This window comes from Neolamprologus multifasciatus, chromosome 20 (genome assembly GCF_963576455.1).
Source record: "Neolamprologus multifasciatus chromosome 20, fNeoMul1.2, whole genome shotgun sequence".
In the NCBI taxonomy this organism is placed as follows: Eukaryota; Metazoa; Chordata; class Actinopteri; order Cichliformes; family Cichlidae; genus Neolamprologus; species Neolamprologus multifasciatus.
In genome coordinates, this window is record NC_140458.1 from 15,764,417 (window position 1) to 15,785,823 (window position 21,407).

At 37.7% G+C, this 21,407-nt stretch overlaps 1 protein-coding gene across 1 annotated transcript; it reads right to left on the minus strand.

The window, feature by feature from the left end:
• Positions 1-3,097: 3,097 nt before the first annotated feature.
• LOC146494681 (deoxynucleoside triphosphate triphosphohydrolase SAMHD1-like) lies at positions 3,098-19,146 on the minus strand. The gene is made up of 15 exons (XM_085146756.1): positions 19,066-19,146; positions 10,062-10,222; positions 9,846-9,970; positions 9,497-9,570; positions 8,487-8,654; positions 8,289-8,389; positions 7,419-7,527; positions 7,238-7,329; positions 7,025-7,146; positions 6,781-6,920; positions 6,278-6,307; positions 6,109-6,195; positions 5,847-5,954; positions 5,655-5,768; positions 3,098-5,480 (listed from the first exon to the last, which is right to left on the minus strand). Exons 1-15 carry the CDS (start codon positions 19,072-19,074, stop codon positions 5,463-5,465), a joined length of 1,458 nt encoding a protein of 485 aa, XP_085002882.1. The 5' UTR covers positions 19,075-19,146; the 3' UTR covers positions 3,098-5,462.
• Between the last annotated feature and the right edge of the window lie 2,261 nt (positions 19,147-21,407).

Consider the following 21,407-nt stretch of genomic DNA (forward strand, 5'->3'; position numbering starts at 1 on the left):
TGTTAAGCAGAGGGGGGAGGGGTGTGAAATCAGCCACCTGGCTGGCTGTTTGCTACGCAGACAGGGGAAGGGCAGTCTTTGTGCCAGTGACACTACAGAGCCGGGGGGAGGGGAGAGACAGAGAGAGATCCTTTTCCAGTCATTGGATTTAAGTGCACATTTGAAGTCTGTGAGAATAGTTTGCACAGACGACACGAAATGCACTGACGTGCGCACGCACAACACGAAGCGCACGGTCAATTTTGGGGAAGTTTGGAAGCTGTGCTCATGTGCAAACAGCGCGTTATTATTGTAACTGCTGCAAATGGTAGGATATGTTCTGTCTGCAAAATCCACCCATCTAGAGGTTCGTGCTATAAAATGTAAATTACATCTTTGTTCAGTTTGTTGTTGAGTTTGTTCAGGTCAGTTCAGTTTCCCAGTGGCACAGGAACACAGAACAGGAGGGCGAGACAGAAAAAGATCATCCTCTATCCAGTAAGATAGAGGATGATCTTTTTTTAATTCAGGTGCACCTTTGAAGTCTGTGAGAATAGTTTGTAGCCTTGTCTTACTTGTCATTTCTGCACAGATGCCACGAAATGCACTGACACGCGCACGCACAACGCGAAGCGCACGGTCAATTTAGGGGAGGCTTTTGCTGAGAAAGAGCAGCGTTCCAAAAAGCGGAAGCAGTGCTCATCGTGCATACAGCGCATTATTATCATAACTGCTGCAAATGTTATATATATATATAAGATATGTCCTGTCTGCAAAATCTATCCATCTTGTGGTTCATGCTATAAAATGTAAATTACATCTTTGTTCAGTTTGTTGTTGAGTTTGTTCAGGTCAGTTCAGTTTCCCAGTGGCACAGGAACACAGAACAGGAGGGAGAGGCAGAAAAAGATAATTGTCTGTACAATAAGATAGAGGATGATCTTTTTTTAAATTCAGGTGCACCTTTGAAGTCTGTGAGAATAGTTTGCAGCCTTGTCATTTCTGCACAGACGCCACGAACAACACGAAGCGCACGGTCAATTTAGGGGAGGCTTTTGCTGAGAAAGAGCAGCGTTCCAAAAAGCGGAAGCAGGGCTCATCGTGCATACAGCACATTATTATCGTAACTGCTGCAAATGTTAGATATATATATAAGATATGTCCTGTCTGCAAAATCTATCCATCTTGTGGTTCATGCTATAAAATGTAAATTACATCTTTGTTCAGTTTGTTGTTGAGTTTGTTCAGGTCAGTTCAGTTTGTTTTTTTGCAATAAAGTGTTATTGTTCCAAAAATAATAATGCATCCAAATCAATGTTGTTATGAATTATTTACCCATTCAAGGCTGTAATAACCTCATGCCAAGTAGTTCCATTTGCAACTAATTTTTTGAAAATATTGCATATTATGGGTTTTCCCCCCAAAAAAACAGGGTTTTTTATGACAATAAAGCCATAAAAACCTAAAAATAATTAAAAAAATAATGAAAAACTTTATATCTGTGGTTAGGTCAGAAGTTGTTTAAAAGATCTGATGTGAAAAAAAATGAAAAAAGAAATAATATATGATATTGCTATATCACCTTTTGGATGGGGACCCGTTTGGGTACGAAGGGACAACAGTGGATGTAAATTGCAAAAACTCTTATTGCTCCAAAAATAATAATGCATCCAAATCAATGTTGTTATGAATTATTTACCCATTCAAGGCTGTAATAACCTCATGCCAAGTAGTTCCATTTGCAACTAATTTTTTGAAAATATTGCATATTATGGGTTTTTCCCCCAAAAAAAACAGGGTTTTTTATGACAATAAAGCCATAAAAACCTAAAAATAATTTAAAAAATAATGAAAAACTTTATATCTGTGGTTAGGTCAGAAGTTGTTTAAAAGATCTGATGTGAAAAAAAAATAAAAAAAAATTAATATATGATATTGCTATATCACCTTTTGGATGGGGACCCGTTTGGGTACGAAGGGACAACAGTGGATGTAAATTGCAAAAACTCTTATTGCTCCAAAATTAATAATGCATCCAAATCAATGTTGTTATGAATTATTTACCCATTCAAGGCTGTAATAACCTCATGCCAAGTAGTTCCATTTGCAACTAATTTTTTGAAAATGTTGCATATTATGGTTTTTTCCCCCAAAAAAAACAGGGGTTTTTATGACAATAAAGCCATAAAAACCTAAAAATAATTAAAAAAATAATGAAAAACTTTATATCTGTGGTTAGGTCTGAAGTTGTTTAAAAGATCTGATGTGAAAAAAAAAAAGAAAAAAAAATTAATATATGATATTGCTATATCACCTTTTGGATGGGTACCCGTGTGGGTACGAAGGGACAACAGTGGATGTAAATTGCAAAAACTCTTATTGCTCCAAAAATAATAATGCATCCAAATCAATGTTGTTATGAATTATTTACCCATTCAAGGCTGTAATAACCTCATGCCAAGTAGTTCCATTTGCAACTAATTTTTTGAAAATATTGCATATTATGGTTTTTTCCCCCCCAAAAAACAGGGTTTTTTATGACAATAAAGCCATAAAAACCTAAAAATAATTAAAAAAATAATGAAAAACTTTATATCTGTGGTTAGGTCAGAAGTTGTTTAAAAGATCTGATGTGAAAAAAAATGAAAAAAGAAATAATATATGATATTGCTATATCACCTTTTGGATGGGGACCCGTTTGGGTACGAAGGGACAACAGTGGATGTAAATTGCAAAAACTCTTATTGCTCCAAAAATAATAATGCATCCAAATCAATGTTGTTATGAATTATTTACCCATTCAAGGCTGTAATAACCTCATGCCAAGTAGTTCCATTTGCAACTAATTTTTTGAAAATATTGCATATTATGGTTTTTTCCCCCAAAAAAACAGGGGTTTTTATGACAATAAAGCCATAAAAACCTAAAAATAATTAAAAAAATAATGAAAAACTTTATATCTGTGGTTAGGTCTGAAGTTGTTTAAAAGATCTGATGTGAAAAAAAAAGAAAAAAAATTAATATATGATATTGCTATATCACCTTTTGGATGGGTACCCGTGTGGGTACGAAGGGACAACAGTGGATGTAAATTTAAAGGGATGCTCAAGAGTTAAGTAATCCAAGGTATTCAGAATACGTTACTCTCATTGAGTAACGTAACGGAATACGTTACAGAATACATTTTGGGGCATGTATTCTGTATTCTGTAATGGAATACATTTTAAAAGTAACCTTCCCAACACTGGTTATAAAACACCTGATATCTCTGACATCTGGCTTGTACTGTAGGGCAGACTTGTAGCTGACCTAAGATTGACTCGAATTGAGAATATCACTCAGGGTCAGGTTTGACTTATAGGAATGGCACATTTGGGCCACTTTTGAGCCTGACATATCTGTGTTTACCTCAAAAAGTATTTCCATAAAGTTCTGGGTCTTTATGACAGCAGACTCGGAATACAAAACAAAACCAGAAGCCCGTAACTCAGACACTTATACACCAAAGATTATCATGTTGAATTATAAAAGTATCCAATGACTAAAGATGACTGAAAAAACAACAACAATTTTTTTTCCTGTTTTTCTGACACTCTTCCTACTTCACTGTTAAATTTTATAGATCAATAATCCCTTATAAAGAGTGCTGCTAAAGTATTGGTTAATAATTAAATAAATGAAGAAGATCTTCTTGATACATATTTAAAAAATATGCAACACATTCTGCTTCCGGTCTATAACTCGCTACTTGCAGACAGCTTGATGCACGTGGCAAGTACTTGGATGACAAGTAGGGGGTGGAGCAAATTGCGATGAAGCGAATGAAGCCTCGAATTACGTAAAGTGACACGGTGACGTAAACGCGTAAAAAAGGCGGTGTTACGTACAGTAACTTCATATCGATTAAAAACGTCGGAGCTGTCAAGGAGAGACGGTCATTGTCATGGACGCTATCCGGTAAAACACACGGATCAAACAACACTGTATAGTAGTCTGCTCTGTTCTTTAAATATTTAAAATACAAGTGTAGCAATTTTCTTCTATTTACTTTGATTAATTAATTGAATGGTTTATAAAACAAGTAAAATAAATATTTTCATAGTTATAATTTTTTTTTCTCTAATTTCTTATAACTATATCTAATGATACTAATGTACTAATGATAACCCCATTTGAATCAATTCTACCATCAGTTTTGGTGCTTACAATTCAGTCTGATAAATGTAAACTGTAAACCTGCTGCTGGATTTTTAGTCATCCATTATACCTTGAACTTGTTCCTATTCATCATCAGTAATTTGATTTAGTGTTATTTTCTCAAAAATCACTACATATAAACCACATGCTTGGACATGTCCTAAAGCTCTACCTCAGTTTTCTAGTATCTGGCTGTGCACTCTGTCCCTCACCCTATACTTCCTGTATGTTCTGCCTGTAGATGCTTGTTTGCAGTAGTAAGGTGTGGACCTTCAAGTCACCAGCTGTTGTTAATCAGCTGTTGTCATAAATACCTGGTGCCCACTCCAACACCCTGCCACATTGTAGACTGATGTTAAAACACTTAGTTGAATATGTAGCTGTTAAGAATAGGTGTATTTCTAGCCTGATAGCATCAGTGCTTCTTCCCCAGCCTAATTCCTGCAACCTCCCTCCTTTGGCTCAGCCTTGGATGATCTTTTTAATACCAGTTTATCATCTGTTATTGATAGGAGAAAATGCCCCATAAAATGGGAAATAAATGACCTTTAAATTAGGAAAGTAAGGTAAACTAAAATGTTTACCTTTTTTCCATCGTTGTATGTATGGGAAGTTAATATATACTTTTATAAATATAGCATTACATCAAAATTTCTTCTTTTGGTGTAACTTCAAAATGATACAACAGAAAGAGAAAAGGAGATTTTATTTTGAATAGACCAGAAATCAACAAACACATCTAAACAGTAAAACAGCTAAAAGTTTCAATTAACCTTTGGTAGGTTTTCATTTAGAGACCCATTACATAATAAAGAATAAATTTTCACACAGTCAAAACTCACAAGAGTACCCAATGCTTGTCCTTACCCAATCCTTATATTGATCAGAGCTGAGCTATATGATATAATATAATAGTGAAAATTGCGTGATATATAGTTTATTCAATACATGACTTGTTTTAGATTTTAGGTTCTTGCTTCACATTAATACATATTGAATAAAGTAAAAAAGCCTTGCTAACCACAAAACCATATCAACCGGACATGTGGAAGATTTACAAATCATTCAGTATGTAAATATATTGGTTATATTTAATTTCCAAACTAAACCACTTAGTTAAAATAAAAGACAAAAAACAAAAAGAAGATATTGTAAAATAGTACTTAACTTTTATGATTTAAATTCCTGTTTCAGAATCTCTGCTGTATCAGTAAAACTTAGTGTCTGAATGTTTAACATTTTCAGATTCACTGGGCGTCTCCTGGTGTTGCTTTTTTGACGTCACTCTAATTCTCCTCCACCTCCTGTATTTATATAAAGTTCATTAGTACAACCAAAAAGGCAAAGTTATAAATCTGCAATTCGTAATCAGGACTCTGACAAGATACAGAGTTTTTAACTGCAGCTTGCATGCTTATCTTCCCACCACATTGCTGCTTATGTAGTAACACCACTGTCATTAAATAGAATAGTAATACCTTTTTCACAGCCTCGAAGCACTTCTTTGCATCTTCCAGACACTTATCATTACGTCTCTTCCAGTAAACTCTAATATGCTTCTCAGAAAAGCATTCTGGGAGAAGATTGGATACCTGACAACAAGGACAGTGACATAAAAATGACAAAATATGCAGCAGAAAGTTGCCCTATATATGCACTGTGATTCTGACCTCTTCTGGCTTGATCTTGAATCCAATGGTAGAGTCAAACTTGCTGTAGAAATATGTATAGTTACTGATCGGGTCTTCATTTTTCTTTCCATAGTCAAATTTGGCAACCTAAAAGAAAAGTGTGACAGAGAAGCTGGTTTTTATATTCACATGTAAATAATGGCTCATTGGAGGTTTGCAACGTCTTTTGAAACAAATGATTATTAACAAAATCCAAGATATTAAGAAAAGACTTATTGAAGCAATTAGATTAAAAACTCACTTTAACTTCAAAGTTGTCATTTTCATCCTGTTTTCCATCCTTAGGAATGACTTTAGTCAGTTCTGTTTTTAAACGTTTAGTCACGTCCTGAAGTATGGAAGAGAAAACCTGAGCCTTTTTCTTATTACGGATTTGTTAATCTTGTTTTATGATGAGTTCCCATTCTTACCTCTGCTTTTTCTTGGTCTTTTTTCTTGAGCTGAGAAAGTCAGAAAAATTGGAGTGAGAAGACAGAGATTTGTTCATTATTGGTAACAGTAAGAGAACCTTTACATTACACTCCTTCCATGTGTTTCTCAATTTTCAAATTTTTTTGTTTGAAACTGGACTTTTCTTAGATTCCTAAATTCAAGACTTTCTTAGGTCTTCCAAGACTTTAAAATATTTAAATCTACAGCTTGGTGTTTTAGTTCACACATAGAAAAAATACTCGGAAAGTAGTAGTAGTGTATATCTTTCTAGCTCCTGTTAGGGCATGTGTGTAAAGGCAATGTCAGAAAAGCCAGTCATATATCACACCAGCCATGCACATGAAAGACTTGTTCTATTGTCAAAACTTTTGGCCATGACTGCATATTAATAATGTCAGGTTTAGAAATTGTAGATAAGAAAACATCTTCAGCTGTCAATAGTGAACTTGTAATACAAACACATGAAAATCTAACTGCAGACCTTTATTTCACCCACAAGCTGGTACAAATCTCGACACATTATCCTCTGTATAATCTGTGCTGCCTCTTCCAGAGAGGAAGAGGTGGATTCATTTGAACAAGCACAAGCATCATGGTGGAGTATTTGTTCAATCACTTCATCTACAGAGTAAACATAACAAATAAAATGCATGTATAGACAACTTCAGATGTTTTAAAAGTTAAACGAGTAGTTCATTTTAAACACCACACTTCAAATCCTCTACCTGTCAGCTTGGTGTATGCCTCCTTGTACTTTTTAGCTTCGGAGAGACGGCACATCTTCCCTTCTGAGGATTTAATTTGGAAGTGTGGATCCTGATCTGCTTTTAAGAGAGTGTCTTTAATCCTGAATAAAATGGCCAACATGTCAGTTTTAGGTGAGATGGCAGACAAATTAAATGTTGTGTAGTACTGACACCTGAACTACAGGTACTCACATAATCTCTACTGCCATTTTTACACTGTGCTGGTAGGCTCTTCTGTGGAGAGAGTTTCTTGTGTGGAACATGTCATACAGATTTGCCATTTCCTGTTGAAAGCATGCCTATAGTTTAGTCACAGATGATGAGATAAATAGCTCGCTCTTTTCAAAATTAATAAAAAAAACCAGGTCAGCACCTTGTCTCTAGAACAAATGTGCAATCGCCCGCCCACTTTACACACTCTGGCAAATACGATAAAGCGTCGATGGTCAAAGTTGTTCTGGATGCCCAGGTGGTGGCAATCCCTGAAATAGGAGTGAGAAGATGTGGATTTCAAAAAACAACCGCTCCCCCCACAAAGAGGTTTAAAGTATTCCTGAGATTGTCAAAGGAGCTTGCAAAGAAAAGCGTCTGGACTTCTTTAAGTTACTTGAAGACGTTTCACCTCTCATCCGAGAGGCTTCTTCAGTTCTAAGGTCAAATGGTGTCCACTGTGAGCGACCATCTTTGAACAGAGGCGGTGGTTTACGACACCAACTCTCTGCCATCTATAATTCAGTTTTGAGATCCCTTCCCAGACGCCTTAACGCCCACTCACACCCTGGGCCATCTGACCTCAGGAATTCGCATGATAAGGTGGGGCCAGGTTTCACAATGAACTCACCCGAAACTCTGGCTGATTGGGACCCACACCCAGTTCCACACCTTGGCTCAGGCGATTAGAGGATCATCAGGGGGTCCTTTTGTCCCTCTGTGGGGGGACACTCCCACTAGGGTTATATCTGGGACTCCCCACCATTTGACCTTAGAACTGAAGAAGCCTCTCGGATGAGAGGTGAAACGTCTTCAAGTAACTTAAAGAAGTCCAGACGCTTTTCTTTGCAAGCTCCTTTGACTACGATGACCTGGATGACTGAGAACCTTCACAGACATATTCCTGAGATTCTTCATATCATGTAGTAAAACAAACATTATTGAATATTGTTGATGTTCAACGGGAACTGATACAGAGAAATTTAGCAATACAAGTTAAAAGAGGACAGTTTTACTGGACAGCAAGCTTCACCTTGCGAAGTAGTCAAACTTGTCCACATCGATTCCATTTTGTTTGTTTGCCACAATTTCATAGAGAAAGGATTTTTCATTGTTTCGACCTTTATACAACTGCTGTGGAGATGAAGCCAGAATAATAACATTAGGCACAGTTTTTTCCAGGAATAATCCTGACTGATTTCAAAACATTCACACAAAAAATGATGAATACCTCAGTCAGAGGTGAATTGTTCTTCACAGATCCTTTAATCATCTCCTTGATAAACACCAGGTCATTTTCATTGTCACCTTCTGTTATCAGTCCATATTTATTCATCACTGGCTTCAGTTTATTGTCATTCACTAGGTGATCAAACATTAATATAGAGGCATCCTCATGCTGCAAGAACACAAAGACAAGCATTTTAATGATCACAGATTCAAAGTGGACCCCCCCCCCCTCAAACAAACAAACAAACAAATAAACACAGGGTAATTTTTAAGGTAATAAGCAAGCAGACAACATTTATTTGCATTTCAAATTTCAAATGTAACAGTCACAATTCCTTTTACAAAGCCAACAGGTCTGACCTAACCTGTGGAATGCATGTTCATTGCAATTTACCATTTAGTGGAACTACTGTAGCTAATGTTATTTGGCAAATTTATTAATTAAAAATGGCATTTAAAAAATTAAATGCCCATCATAATAGATGTAAAATATTAGACACCAGTAACAAAAGGAGATATTTACTGTTCTGGTTTTCACCACCTGCCTGCACCAATATGATTTTTTTTTTGCTTTTACATCTATGTAAGTTAGTGAGCTTCAGATCCTTTTGCAGAGGTTCAGATTTTCCTAACTTTGGACAGAGACAGGTTGTTTTACGTTTTTTGTCTTTAAGCTCAGTAAAGCTTACTGTTTGGTAGCTGTAATTTAACACCTAACCTATATTTATTCTGTATGGACTTTGGATTTCCTCCGGGTACTTCTCACATAATACAAAGATGTGCATATTCTGTTAATATGTATTTCTCAATGGGCCATGTGAAGTAGAGAAGGTGTGTGGAAATAAAGTTGTTTTTTTTTTTTAGTGCTTCAACTGGTCAGTGAGACCAGAAAAACAGCTAAATAATTGCTGGTCCATTTCCATTTTTTTCTGTATTTTTACAGATTCAGTTTTTGGAATGACTGCTATGACTGATTTCATACAAACCAAAACTAATATTTTTCTTTCTTACTTCCCATTTTTCACCATTTGGGTCTGCTTGAGGGTTGAACATTCCATCAAAGACATGAGAAAAGGGCCCGTGACCTTGAATTGAAGGGGGGAAAAAAGGTGAATGTGTGTGAACTTCAGATTGGGTGATTTGTGATAAATTCCTGTCAGGCACTGACAAAAATCAAATAAAAATCTATTTGATTATATTTGGTTATTAATACTTTTGTAAATTTCCAGGAAAAAACAGTCTCCTCCAACTTTCAAACAGAACAACTTGTTTGAAGGAGGGGTGTATGGACTACATGACGGAGCCACCTTACATCTTCAATATAATGTATGTGATACTGAAAAACGCGTGTATGATTTACCCAGGTCATGGCAAAGACCTGCAATCTGCACACAAAGGACATCTCGGTCATTGATGAGGGATTCTGAGTTCAGTGACTGTTTTGCCCTCAAAGCTTTTACAAGCTCTCCTGCCAAATGCCCCACTCTGTATCACAAAACACACAGTTCACCATGAAACAAACTGAAAAAACAAACAATTTATCAAAAAATGTGTAACTCCAAACATGTTGACATACCCAACTGAGTGCTCAAAGCGGTTGTGTGACGCTCCTGGAAAAACATAATAACCGCCCCCAAGTTGCTTGATTTTTCGTAGTCTCTGAAACTGGGGTGTGTCTATGATCTTGACAAGAAGTGGAGGTAACTCGATGTGGCCATGGATGGGATCATTAAACACCTGAGTGAAAAAAAAGAAAGAATTTTTTTTGATAAACTGTGTCTATCTAAAGACGAGTAGTAGCGCTGAGTCTTTTTTTTTTTTTTTTAATTTATTCTCCCTTAATTTGCTACTATATTTCACTTCTTATTTGTCATAGACTGCCAACAGGCTCAATATACCATAACCATTAAAAAGGTACATGTGGATGGATTAATAACAGCTGTTGAAAAACCAAAAGGTAACAGTAAAGCATGTAATGCTGTGTGCTGCTCAGGACTGCACCCACACACCCATTTATTTTCAAAAGCAAGAGGGAAAAGAGTCATAGAATTAAACAAATAATGTGTTAATAATGTTCATAACATGAACAACATAAAATATTTCCTAAAAACCATAATCTACAATTTACCTTTTTTCTGTGTTTAACATAACACATTTAACATCTTATAATCAGCCATTTTACTGCAAGATGCTACCAAACAAACACAAGCATATGTGATGCAAGAAAGCCCATAGAGACAAAAAAAATTGGTCAAAGCTGTGATGTGATATTTAGGTCTACATTTACTAGTGCTTTGCACAAGGGTCAGTCACTTCTGTTGGATTTTACTAAAGAGGAACAGTGCCAGTATTTTGGGGGGCATTTAGCCTGATGACACATTTGCAAATATGTAAACATGGGAGTGGAAAGTTCTTTACTGTTCTACTAACAGTGCACTGATTTCTATACCAAGATGTAGCTACTCAGTTTATCTCAGTAATTATTACTATCAAGTAGCACAAATTAGTGCCTTAAAAACAAGCACACCCTCCCAGTGAGGCAACAATGTCTTAAATAATAATAATACTGTGGGTAATGTGAAAGTGCAGGTTTTATGCATGTTGTTTTTTTTTCTGAAAGCATCATGAGCAGATAAATTAGGGGATGCTGAAGAAGAATAAATGTGGTTTTGATATAAAAGTAAAATATTAAAAATTTATGTGACTGTGTGAGCTCTTTAGGACTTAGACTCAAGTGGAGCACCAATCCAGAGGGCACATTAAGGGGGTCACAGATGCGGTGGAACCAGGGATTCTCTTCACCCGAGGAGCAATTTGTTTACAAAAAAAAGAAGAAATACTGATAATCAGGCGGCACAGGTTGGTGGTATGAACAACCAAAAAGAAATTTGTACAAACAAACTGTTAAAAAAATGAAGGAGACTTATAAATCAACTACAGATAATTTCAAAGGCCAACCAGCCTTTATTCTTACAGAGCCACCTTGAACTCCACCCTCAGGAACTCAGCCTCATAAAGCTTAAGCCCCTCCCCTAAGAACAAACCATACAAGTAATTAATTAGTTTATACTCGATACTCATAACCAAAATATGACAACGATATTCTGTTTATCACTTCTGAGGCTTCAACACAAAAATCACAAATACAGAAGTTGATTCACAATGACTAAAAGGCTATTTAAACAAAAGATTGACAAACTCCCCTCTGTTTCTTACTGCTTAGTAAGAGCCCAATTCCTCCCTACTATAAAGAGGTTTGGAAGTTACTATTTCCTGTTCGCAGTGTGTACCTCCAAATGGTGGAAACATGTAATAAAGGAACCTTGAACATTCTGGCAATACTGTTAAATCAACTTGGCAATAAATGGTTCTGAATACATGGGCCCACTGTGTGACTATTTTATGGTATGAAATGGTATTAGTACAATGCTTAGGAGAATTAGGGGAAGTACGTATTTTATTTCACCTACTTAGGACTTCAAACAAACTATTGAAGGAATAGCATCACATTCACAACTAAAACAAAAACTGTATTTTGTGGGCTAGATGTTATAAATTGCCATTCTAGCATGTTGTGGGATATATGCAGTCCTCTAGAGGGCATCGGTTATCCTGTGAAAATCACGATCCTGGGCCTATGTTATTATTATGATGATATAGGAAGAAAACTAACATGGGGGTATCAGGTAGACCTATCCAGAGGCAAGAGCTGCATTATTCCAAACTATTGTACCATGTAAACCTGAAATTGTTTTGTGTGCTTTAATGGAAGCTCCTACAAATACATGTCTGATAAAGTCAACCACTAAAATACCTTCACTGTCAATGCCTTTCAGTTCCAAACCGACACTGTGCCTCTTGATCAGTAGCTAGTTTACACTAATGTCCGGTGAAGACAGTTGGTAGATATGACCCCACCTGCTCTGTCATTTTTGCTGTGACATCATTACACATATATTTCTAGGAATTTCACTTTCAGAACACCACAGGCAGCCACAACACAAGACTGACGCAGCCAATCAAGAAATAAAAAACAAAAAATCTCACTCACTTTTACAATATCACTAATAGTATGTATTACCTTTATTGAAATAAAAAGAATTAACAGTAGCACTGAGGTGACGGCATCATGACATGATGCTCCTCTGTTTCTTGAGACTGGAGTATTTGTCTCCTCTTATGCAGTTATTGTGAGCAAAACCGGTCACTGCACATGCTTCATGAATCCAGTGATAGGTTTGAGTGTGCACTTCTTTTGTAGGTGAGGTAAAGACATTTTAACTGATTTATTAGTTAATTATGAGCTCACTTCTGCTTTGAAGCAGAAACAATGAGCTTTGAAAATGAGATCTCATTGCAAGGACAGAATAGTAATCACTAGATTAGTTTGCCCTAACCAAATATAGCCCAGTATAAAAAAGGATATTCAGTGAAAAAAAGAAGACTTTTTATACCCCTCACTTTTTGCAAGCATGTAGACAAACATCTTGATGATGTTTGTTCAGGTAGTTCAGGTGCAGTTCAGGTACAAAGTAGTTAAAATTTTAGGATTAAGTTACGAATATTTCAAAACACATTTTGGTTCGAAAATGGAGCAAGTGCAGTGCAGGCTCATTTTTACTGGAAGGTATTTAAACATGTGCTTGGAAAGCAAATTCAACTCCAGGGATACATTTGAGTATATAAACCTCAGTGTTATTGACCTTCCTCTAAACACAAAAAGAAACTGACACTAATCTGATGGAAGCCAAGAGACCTTTGGACTGTTGTGCATTAAAAATCAATAAAAATTAGAATCTTTCCTCTACACAGAACAAAATTCAGTGTATGCATAGATGTGCTGACATAGGACCTGTTTTTAGTAATGACTAGTAATAACTTTTTAGGGATCTTATTTAAGATTGACTATGGATTAAAAAAAAAATTAAAATAAAAACATCATCACTGTTTATTGACGATGATGGCGATTGAACTTCAGTCTGCACAAGAAGGATGTCTCTGTCAGCAACATGAAGTTCTGATTGCTATGTACTGCAAGTTCCTCTCTCTATATACAGATATATTTGTTTAGTGTTTTAGGTTTCTTCTCCACCCTTTGCTCCCATCCTGTTTTTCTGTCTCTCTGTTTATGGATGTGGCACTTTCTCTCCTCCCGATTACACACCTTCACATTTTCACATCACTGCTGTGAAACCTGTGCGTAGGAACATTATTTATTTTCAATAAAGTATTCCTAATTATGTTACTAGAAATAACTGTGATTATTAGAAAGGAAAGTGGAAAGCTTATGACCAAAAAAAAAACAAACATCAAACACCCAAGTCTCAGGACTCAAAGTAGATTTGGAAAAGTAGTAAAAGGTCTTCATTTTTCTGGGATAAATAGATCAAGAATGCATCAGTGCCCATTGGCTGGTTGCCTTTATCATATCTCAACAGACCTAATAGGTACATAAAAAACAATATTTTGTTGAACAAAAGGTTCAGCAAAAAATGACTTGAAAACCATTATTTAGTACCAGTTGCACTGTTGCACTGCGAACACTGTTGGCAATTTTAGCTTGGTGAGGACAGCCTATACAACAATGGGGGTGTATCTAAAATGTCAGGCTGGCTCTTAGCCTCTTAATGTGGAGCAGCTTGCACCTCCTGTCATTACGTATGACATACTCTCCTGGTGCAAAGTCCAACAGATTATTATCTCCGGCATAATTTCACTCTACAGGTAGTGGAAAACCAATCCCAAAATAATCCTCAGCTGTGGGATCACTCTCAGGGCTGCCTTGTGGATTCAGACTCTGTTGACTTAAATACGGTGGCCCTGAGAGGCCAAACGAACTGCAACTTCAGAAAACACTTGCAAAAAGAAAAATGCTGCAAATAGAAAAACGCCTGAAAAAGAAAAACACTTGCAAAAAGAAAAACACTTGCAAAAAGAAAAACACTTGCAAAAAGAAAAATGCTGCAAAAAGAAAAACACCTGTAAAAAGAAAAACACTTGCAAAAAGAAAAACACTTGCAAAAAGAAAAATGCTGCAAAAAGAAAAACACTTGCAAAAAGAAAAACACTTGCAAAAAGAAAAACACTTGCAAAAAGAAAAATGCTGCAAAAAGAAAAGCGCTGCAAAAGCACACACAACACAACGGAAATAGGAAAAAACACAACGGAAATGTTCCTGGGGAGACAATAACCCGACGGACCAGTTGCACGAACCAAAACATGCTAACCAGTGGGACTGGGAGACACTGGGAGTGGAGGAGAGGTAAATGTGTTGTAATCTCATGATTCTAATAATACTACAGATATGTTTGCAGTGTTTGGGAGAAACGAAATACATGTAACACTGTCACGTATTTAAAATACAAAATATGAGTAACTGTTTTCCGTTACAGTTACTGTTTAAATAGGTGATATTCAGAATACAGTTGCTTTGTTGAAATAAATAGATTACACATCATTCTTTTCCTATTTCGTATGTTAGGCTATGCCCGCTCTATTTTTGGTAATTCCACTCTGGTGGAAACCCAAACAAAACACGCATTAAGAGGCTCTAATGCCTTTGTCTCAGTTTCGCGGCCCATGCCACCTCTACTTGCGGCAGTATAATGACATGACAAAATATTTGTCATGTTCAAAAAATTATTTAATATGAAGGCAATAGGCAGAGTGTTACAGACATAGCGATAAAGAATGTGCCTTCATGGGCAGTGTAGTCCGTGCTGCAGGGAGAATGGACTGCCATACACATCAAGTTTCTGTGAGTGAGGGAGTGAGAAAAAGGAAAGTGGAAAAGTATGAGTTCTCGCCTAGCAGAAAAAGGAGATGGATGCATGTAAATATAATAATAACCACTGCAGCCAAAAACAGTGCCTGACGAGTCCAGATGTAAGTACTCTGTTTAGACTCGACTGTACACTGTGTTCGTGTTTTCCTCTCAAACAATAAGTTCGGTTGGAGCAGCCTTTCAACGCCTCTCTCTGTCTGTTACTAGCAAAGTTGACCAAAACTGTAAAGCTAGTTCCAGGTGAGAGCCAGACACTGAACCCGACGTATTAGCTAGAGGTCCCTTTTCAACAGTTCGGAGCTGCGGATATATATATATATGTGTGTGTGTGTATATATATATATATATATATATATATATTAGGGGTGCAACGATACACAAAATTCGAGGTTCGGTTCGGTTCAATACTTTGGTGTCACGGTTCGATATTTTTTCAATACAAAAAAAATGTTCATGCCTTTTTATTAATTTGTCATTTATTAAATTTTCACGGCACATTCTGCACCACCTCTCTGTGCGTTCATCATTTGGTTGAAGCCAGCTCACCTCCTGCAACCACTTTTCCGAGAATACGTGTTTCTTTTGTGGTTCGGACTCCTGACATTTCTTTGGAGTGGACGAACACCAAAGTAATTGCTTAAAGGAGCTTCTTCAACATCTTTATGAGTTCTAAACAAATGTCTGTCGTCCTCCTGAAAATCTTATGTATGCAAACACGCGTTGCAACTTCTTATCTTGTGCGCGTTTTTTATTTTGACAGCGAATGCGCACCTGCGGACCACTTATGTGTATACCTGGTTATTTAGCTCGTCATATTGCAGCCACAGAAATTCTTTTGTCCATGAAACCATAAAGCTGCACTTTCTTTTTGCCTTATAGTCTGATTTGTCATAACTTTTCCGTTTTGTGGTAAGCTTTTCTTTGGCTGTCACTTCTTCACCCTGACCTGTCTTATTTGGTTCAGCAGAACTAAAATATATATCCTGCTGCTTTTACACACGCACTCACATAACGCTCAGCGATTCTCTGCGCGATCAACCTCTCACATGTTTAAGCTTGCTGCGGGAGATTTCACTTGTCATGTTTGCATAGTAAGCTAACGATTGATAAGACGATGCCAGAGGAATTGGTGCGCAAATTATCATCACTCACCAATCAGTACTGTCGCTCTCTATACACAGTTCGTGCAATTGCAAAGTGAAAGCAAAAAACAAGCGCAAATTCAAACGCGATTTCAATATGTCACATATTGACAGTGGCTCACCGATGCCAATGACATAATTACCCAGCTACATTTCCGAAAGAATGCAAAAGCATTGACATATATTTTTCCTTCCTACGATAGGCTGACGGGCAGGGCAGGGCAGCCCGACTGGAAAAATCGCTAGCGATTTTGCGAGCCCTGTATCTGATTGAGGAATCACTCATCTTTGGAAAAGAGAGTTTATTACAGAGAAATGTCTCTTTCCAAAATAAAAGCTATACTATACGCTTCTTCTGGGCTATATTCTCAGCAGCATATTAAACATATCAGGTCCCCATAAGGAGAATCATGTGCTAACGGCTGTCTAAATGACTCGGTAAAGTTTGTATGCGTGCTTGTTGTTTTTGTCTGCTTCCACTTGTCTTTGCACTAGGATGCTATCGGGTAAATGTGCAGTCATATTCGTTGTGTTCCCACTAGTGCTGTCAGCCTTAATCTGAAATGAGGTTAACGCCACAACACGGCAAATCTCCGTTAACGAGCTACCGCGGATTGCCCCGTGTGTGGGGCTGGACAGCGTCAACACATTAACGAGCTAACTGCGCTAACACACTAGTTCCCACTCATGTAATTGAGCATTGCTTGGCACATCTGACATACTGTTTTACTTTAGTCCATGACTCGCTTACCTTCAGGGTCATACATCACATGAAGACCAAAATAGTTCCAGACGCCAGATCTGAATGAGGGTGGGGGAGGTTCAATTTGCCATGTTGCAAGGAGCTTAACTTCTGTCTAGCTAGCTTGCCCTCAGTGAATCTGTGTTCGACTACTCCGCCTAGGCTGCACTGTCGAGCGCAGATTAGTGATGGGATTTCCGGCTCTTTTTAGAGATCCGGCTCTTTCGGCTCGGCTCACTAAAAAGAGCCGGCTCTTTCGGCTCCGAACCGGCTCTTCAGGTTGTTTTGTTGCTTTAATTATTTAATCATTAACAATAATATAAAATTATGCAGAAAAGGAATTACTAATGTAAAAAAAGTGGTTTTATTTATATATGTTTATATATGGCCCCTAGAGACAAAGCACGTACAAACTCTAAAGCATATACAAACTCCAAAAAGCACGTACAAACTCCAAAACACATTTCTAGCGTTTACTGAACTTCCAAAACAGAGCTATCCAGATCACTTAAATTACGCAATTGAAAACATGTGTGTATTGTTTGTGTATTTATAGACAAGCACTCATATTTATTCAAATAATTAAAAAAAAAAAGTTCATTTACCTGTTACTACCACACACCAAATTCGGTTGTTGATACTTCCTGGCTTGTGTAGCCACTAGGTAACAAAAGCTCAACACTGGGCCCAAGAAACCTGGAGCACTTTCTTTTGTTGTCTTTTGTACGTGTTTTGGAGTTTGTACGTGCTTCTGAGTTTTTACGTGTTTTGGAGTTTTTACGCGTTTTGGAGTTTGTACATGCTTAGGTGTTTGTACGTGTTTTGGAGTTTGTACGTGCTTTGTCTCTAAGGGCCACCATAAATATACTTTATTTATTCACTCCACATAAAATGTAATAAATAAATCATATAATACAAAAAACAACTATTTACATTTTAAACTTTTAACTATTTAAATTTTCAGCTTTTTCCTTTTAAACAAATTTAACGTGAAACAACACAAAACACTGCAAACCACAACACAATTAAATATAAATTAAAATATTAAAACAAAAAGAAGATGCACATTCTCTGTCATATGGGCCTGCATGATTTCTGAATCCTTTATCATCTGCAACTGAAAATAGTGGATGATTACTATACCTTTCTAATGTGACGTTGTTGTCCCTCGCTCTCTTTCTCTCTGGCTCTGTTCCTGTGCTACTGCCAGTGTAACTAACGCCCCTCCCCCCTCTGCCCAGCGCAAAGTACAGGCCGCGCATGCGGAGTTTAGTGGAAAAAAGGGCGAGAGAGAGGGTGGGAGAAAGAAAAAAAAAAACGAAAAAAAAAACCTCACGGCTCCCAATAAGGAGCCAGCACACTGTGGTAGACAGTTGCAGGGAGGACGACGAGTTTTTGTCCAGATGGAAAATATTGAGTTAGTGTCACTGATGTTGAACTTCCGCCGAAGCCCTCGGTGGATATACCTGCGGCGGGGCTGGAAGGCGATGTCCGGGTAGAAGTATAGAGCCACAGGTGGAGAGACAGCCAGGCAAAAACGGAGCCGCAAAAGATCCGTAGCAGAATATTGGAGAAGAGCTGTCGCCGGGTGATAAATGATGGATAAAAAAAAAACCCAGGTGAGCACGAGCCACACCAACACCCTCTGGATCCGCATCTTAATCAGGGCCGAGCACTGAACAGGACCGAACAACAAGCTGACAGCTGCAGCGCAAGCAATAGAAGCCCGCAAATATTGCGAAAACAAGTCAAAACAGGGTCGCGCCTTAGATAATAATAATAATAATAACCGGTGAGCAGCGGCAGCCAAGCGCGCCAGCGTTCACTCAACCCGAAGCCGCAACCTTAGTCATGTGCCAGAATCCAGGAATCAATTATGATCTATGTTACTGTGTAAGTGTGTGTTAGTTACCTTGGCCATGGCGATGAACTTCAGTCTGCACAAAAAGGATGTCTCTGTTGCTGATGTCAAGTTCTGACTGCTATGTACATCAAGCTCTCCTCCTTATATTAAGATGTATTTGGTGTTTATGCTCCTCCTCTCTGTTTTCTGGCTTTCTATTTGTGTATGTGTATCTATGGGTGTGGTGCTTACATCACTGACTCCTTACCTGTGCATACAATTTAGTGAGATCTATTTTCAGAAGCAGAATATTGCTTTCATAATTGTGTATGTGTTAGCTTAGAACATGCCCTCCATATCTGCACAGGAAATGGATCCAGTCACAATTACTCTTACACAGAAAAGAGGAAAAAAACAATCACGCCTAACGTGCTTCAAGATAAGATCGAGATGCTTATTGAAGCTTCTAGAAAAAACCCCTCCTTTTCAAACAAAAGAATGGAATGATATTGTGTAACGATTGTGAATGTACATGTTTGAAATAAAAATTAAACTGAACTGAAGTTATTTGTAAAATTCTTTTTACTGACATTTGGCTGTTCATCAGGTAGTAGAGGAGGTCAGTCCCTGACTTTTCCTGTGTGTATGCTGAAGAATTTTTGGATGAGATAATTAAACCCAGGTTGCTCCTGTGAGCACATTAAGTTTAGCAATGTCTTTTTATGTAGAGAAAGCAGGACCACCATCAGGATGTTGTTTCTACAGTACCTAACTCATTATCCTAGCATTTAGTAGAATATTAGATGTGTTTTTGTCCACTTCTTGACAGCAGCTTTTAGTTTTTAATCTGTATAATACGGACAGCAAAACATCGTCTCCAGTGTAAAATCTTAGAGCATTTCAGCTAAATCAGTATTCAACAATACAAAATAATCACTGTAAAAATAATTTGTTGGTGATTGTAATTATTCTACTGCCGACACTGGTGTTGAAAGAATGCCTCCCCAATTTTTCTTTCAGCCTGTTATTTCCTTCGGTTTCCTGCAGTTTCTTTTATTCCTTGTTGTTTACATGATTAAATGGCTTTAAAAATATTCTACAAAGTGTAATTATGTTGTAGCTGACGGCACAACAAGAAAGGAAAGAGAAAACATGATGATGAGGTAGACTTGAGTATAAAACAAGAAATACTTGCAGAACAATCACTCAAGTTTGTTGTGTTGTGTTCATCCGGTGTGTCCAACATTTTTCCGTTATGTTTTACCAAATGTTTGATCCCATACACGTTTTTCAAGCAAGTCACTTGTATCTATGCTTAGTGTGTATATATATTTTCTTTTTTTACGTTAGCATTCTCATATGAGAGTTTTACATCTCATTTGAGAAACACACTTGAGGCCAATATATGATAATTTTTCTTTTCTTTGTCATTTATGCAAAATATTAGGAGGTCTGTGCCCTGTGTGGTCGCCAGACACTACTGGACTTCCAACGTGTGGTCCAAAATACTGTGTCGTTTGGAGCTGGTGGGCAGCAACCCCTGCCCCCTGTTGTATTGGAAATCCCGGGTTACCTGTAGCGTGTTCCCACGCTACTTTCCTGGTGAAAGTGTCATCGTCGCCGGGGTAAACGAAGCGGTTGGCTGGTGAAGCTAAAGTTTTGTCTAAGGAATTATTCTGCTGTTTTCCAACCAGCGCATTTCCCAGATTTTTTTGTGTCGCGGTGTTTCCTGGATCCTGTTGATGCCTGCTTGATGCCTGTGGTCGGCTTTGATGATGCTCCTCGGCCTCGCTGCCCATGCCCTCCCAGGCTAAACCTCCACTGTCAACATTATCAAAACCTGAGATTGCTGCATCGGGTTTCTTGACTTACTGAAACTGGTGCTCCAGCTCCTGCCAGGATTGCCCTGGTGAACGCCACATCACTTTTAAACAAAACTTTTATTCTTCTGGACTTTTTCAGTTCCCGTCATCTGGAGTTTCTGTGTGTGACTGAGACGTGGCTGAGTGTTGGTGAGTCCAGTGCTCTATCTGAACTTTTACCAGTGGATTGTTGCTATGTTAATTCGCCACGGATGTCAGGCAGCAGTGGAGGCACAGCAGCTTTTTACAAAAAGGATTACAAATGTAAGCAGTGTTTTCTACAGCTTTCATGAGTATCGGTGGCACTGCACTTAATTGGTTTAGGTCTTATTTGGCCAATAGAACTTTCTCCGTCAGCCTTCTTGGTTCATCATCTTCTGCTTCTCTGTCATGTGGCGTCCCAAAGGGCTAAATTTTAGTGCCACTACTGTCTTTACTGTATTTGTTGCCTCTGGGCTCCCTCCTTAGAAGGCATGGGATCTGTTTTCATTGTTATGCTGTTGACTGCCAAATTTATTTGCCACTAAAGCAGAAGGATGGCATCTCTAT

What these genes read in the sequence shown, in the direction of transcription:
- LOC146494681 (XM_085146756.1), bottom strand. An exon ending in CGCTTTGAGCACTCAGTTGG is followed by an intron (nt 9,971 to 10,061) that starts GTATGTCAACAT and finishes TTTGTGATACAG; the next exon opens with AGTGGGGCATTTGGCAGGAG. An exon ending in TCAAGATCAAGCCAGAAGAG is followed by an intron (nt 5,769 to 5,846) that starts GTCAGAATCACA and finishes CCTTGTTGTCAG; the next exon opens with GTATCCAATCTTCTCCCAGA.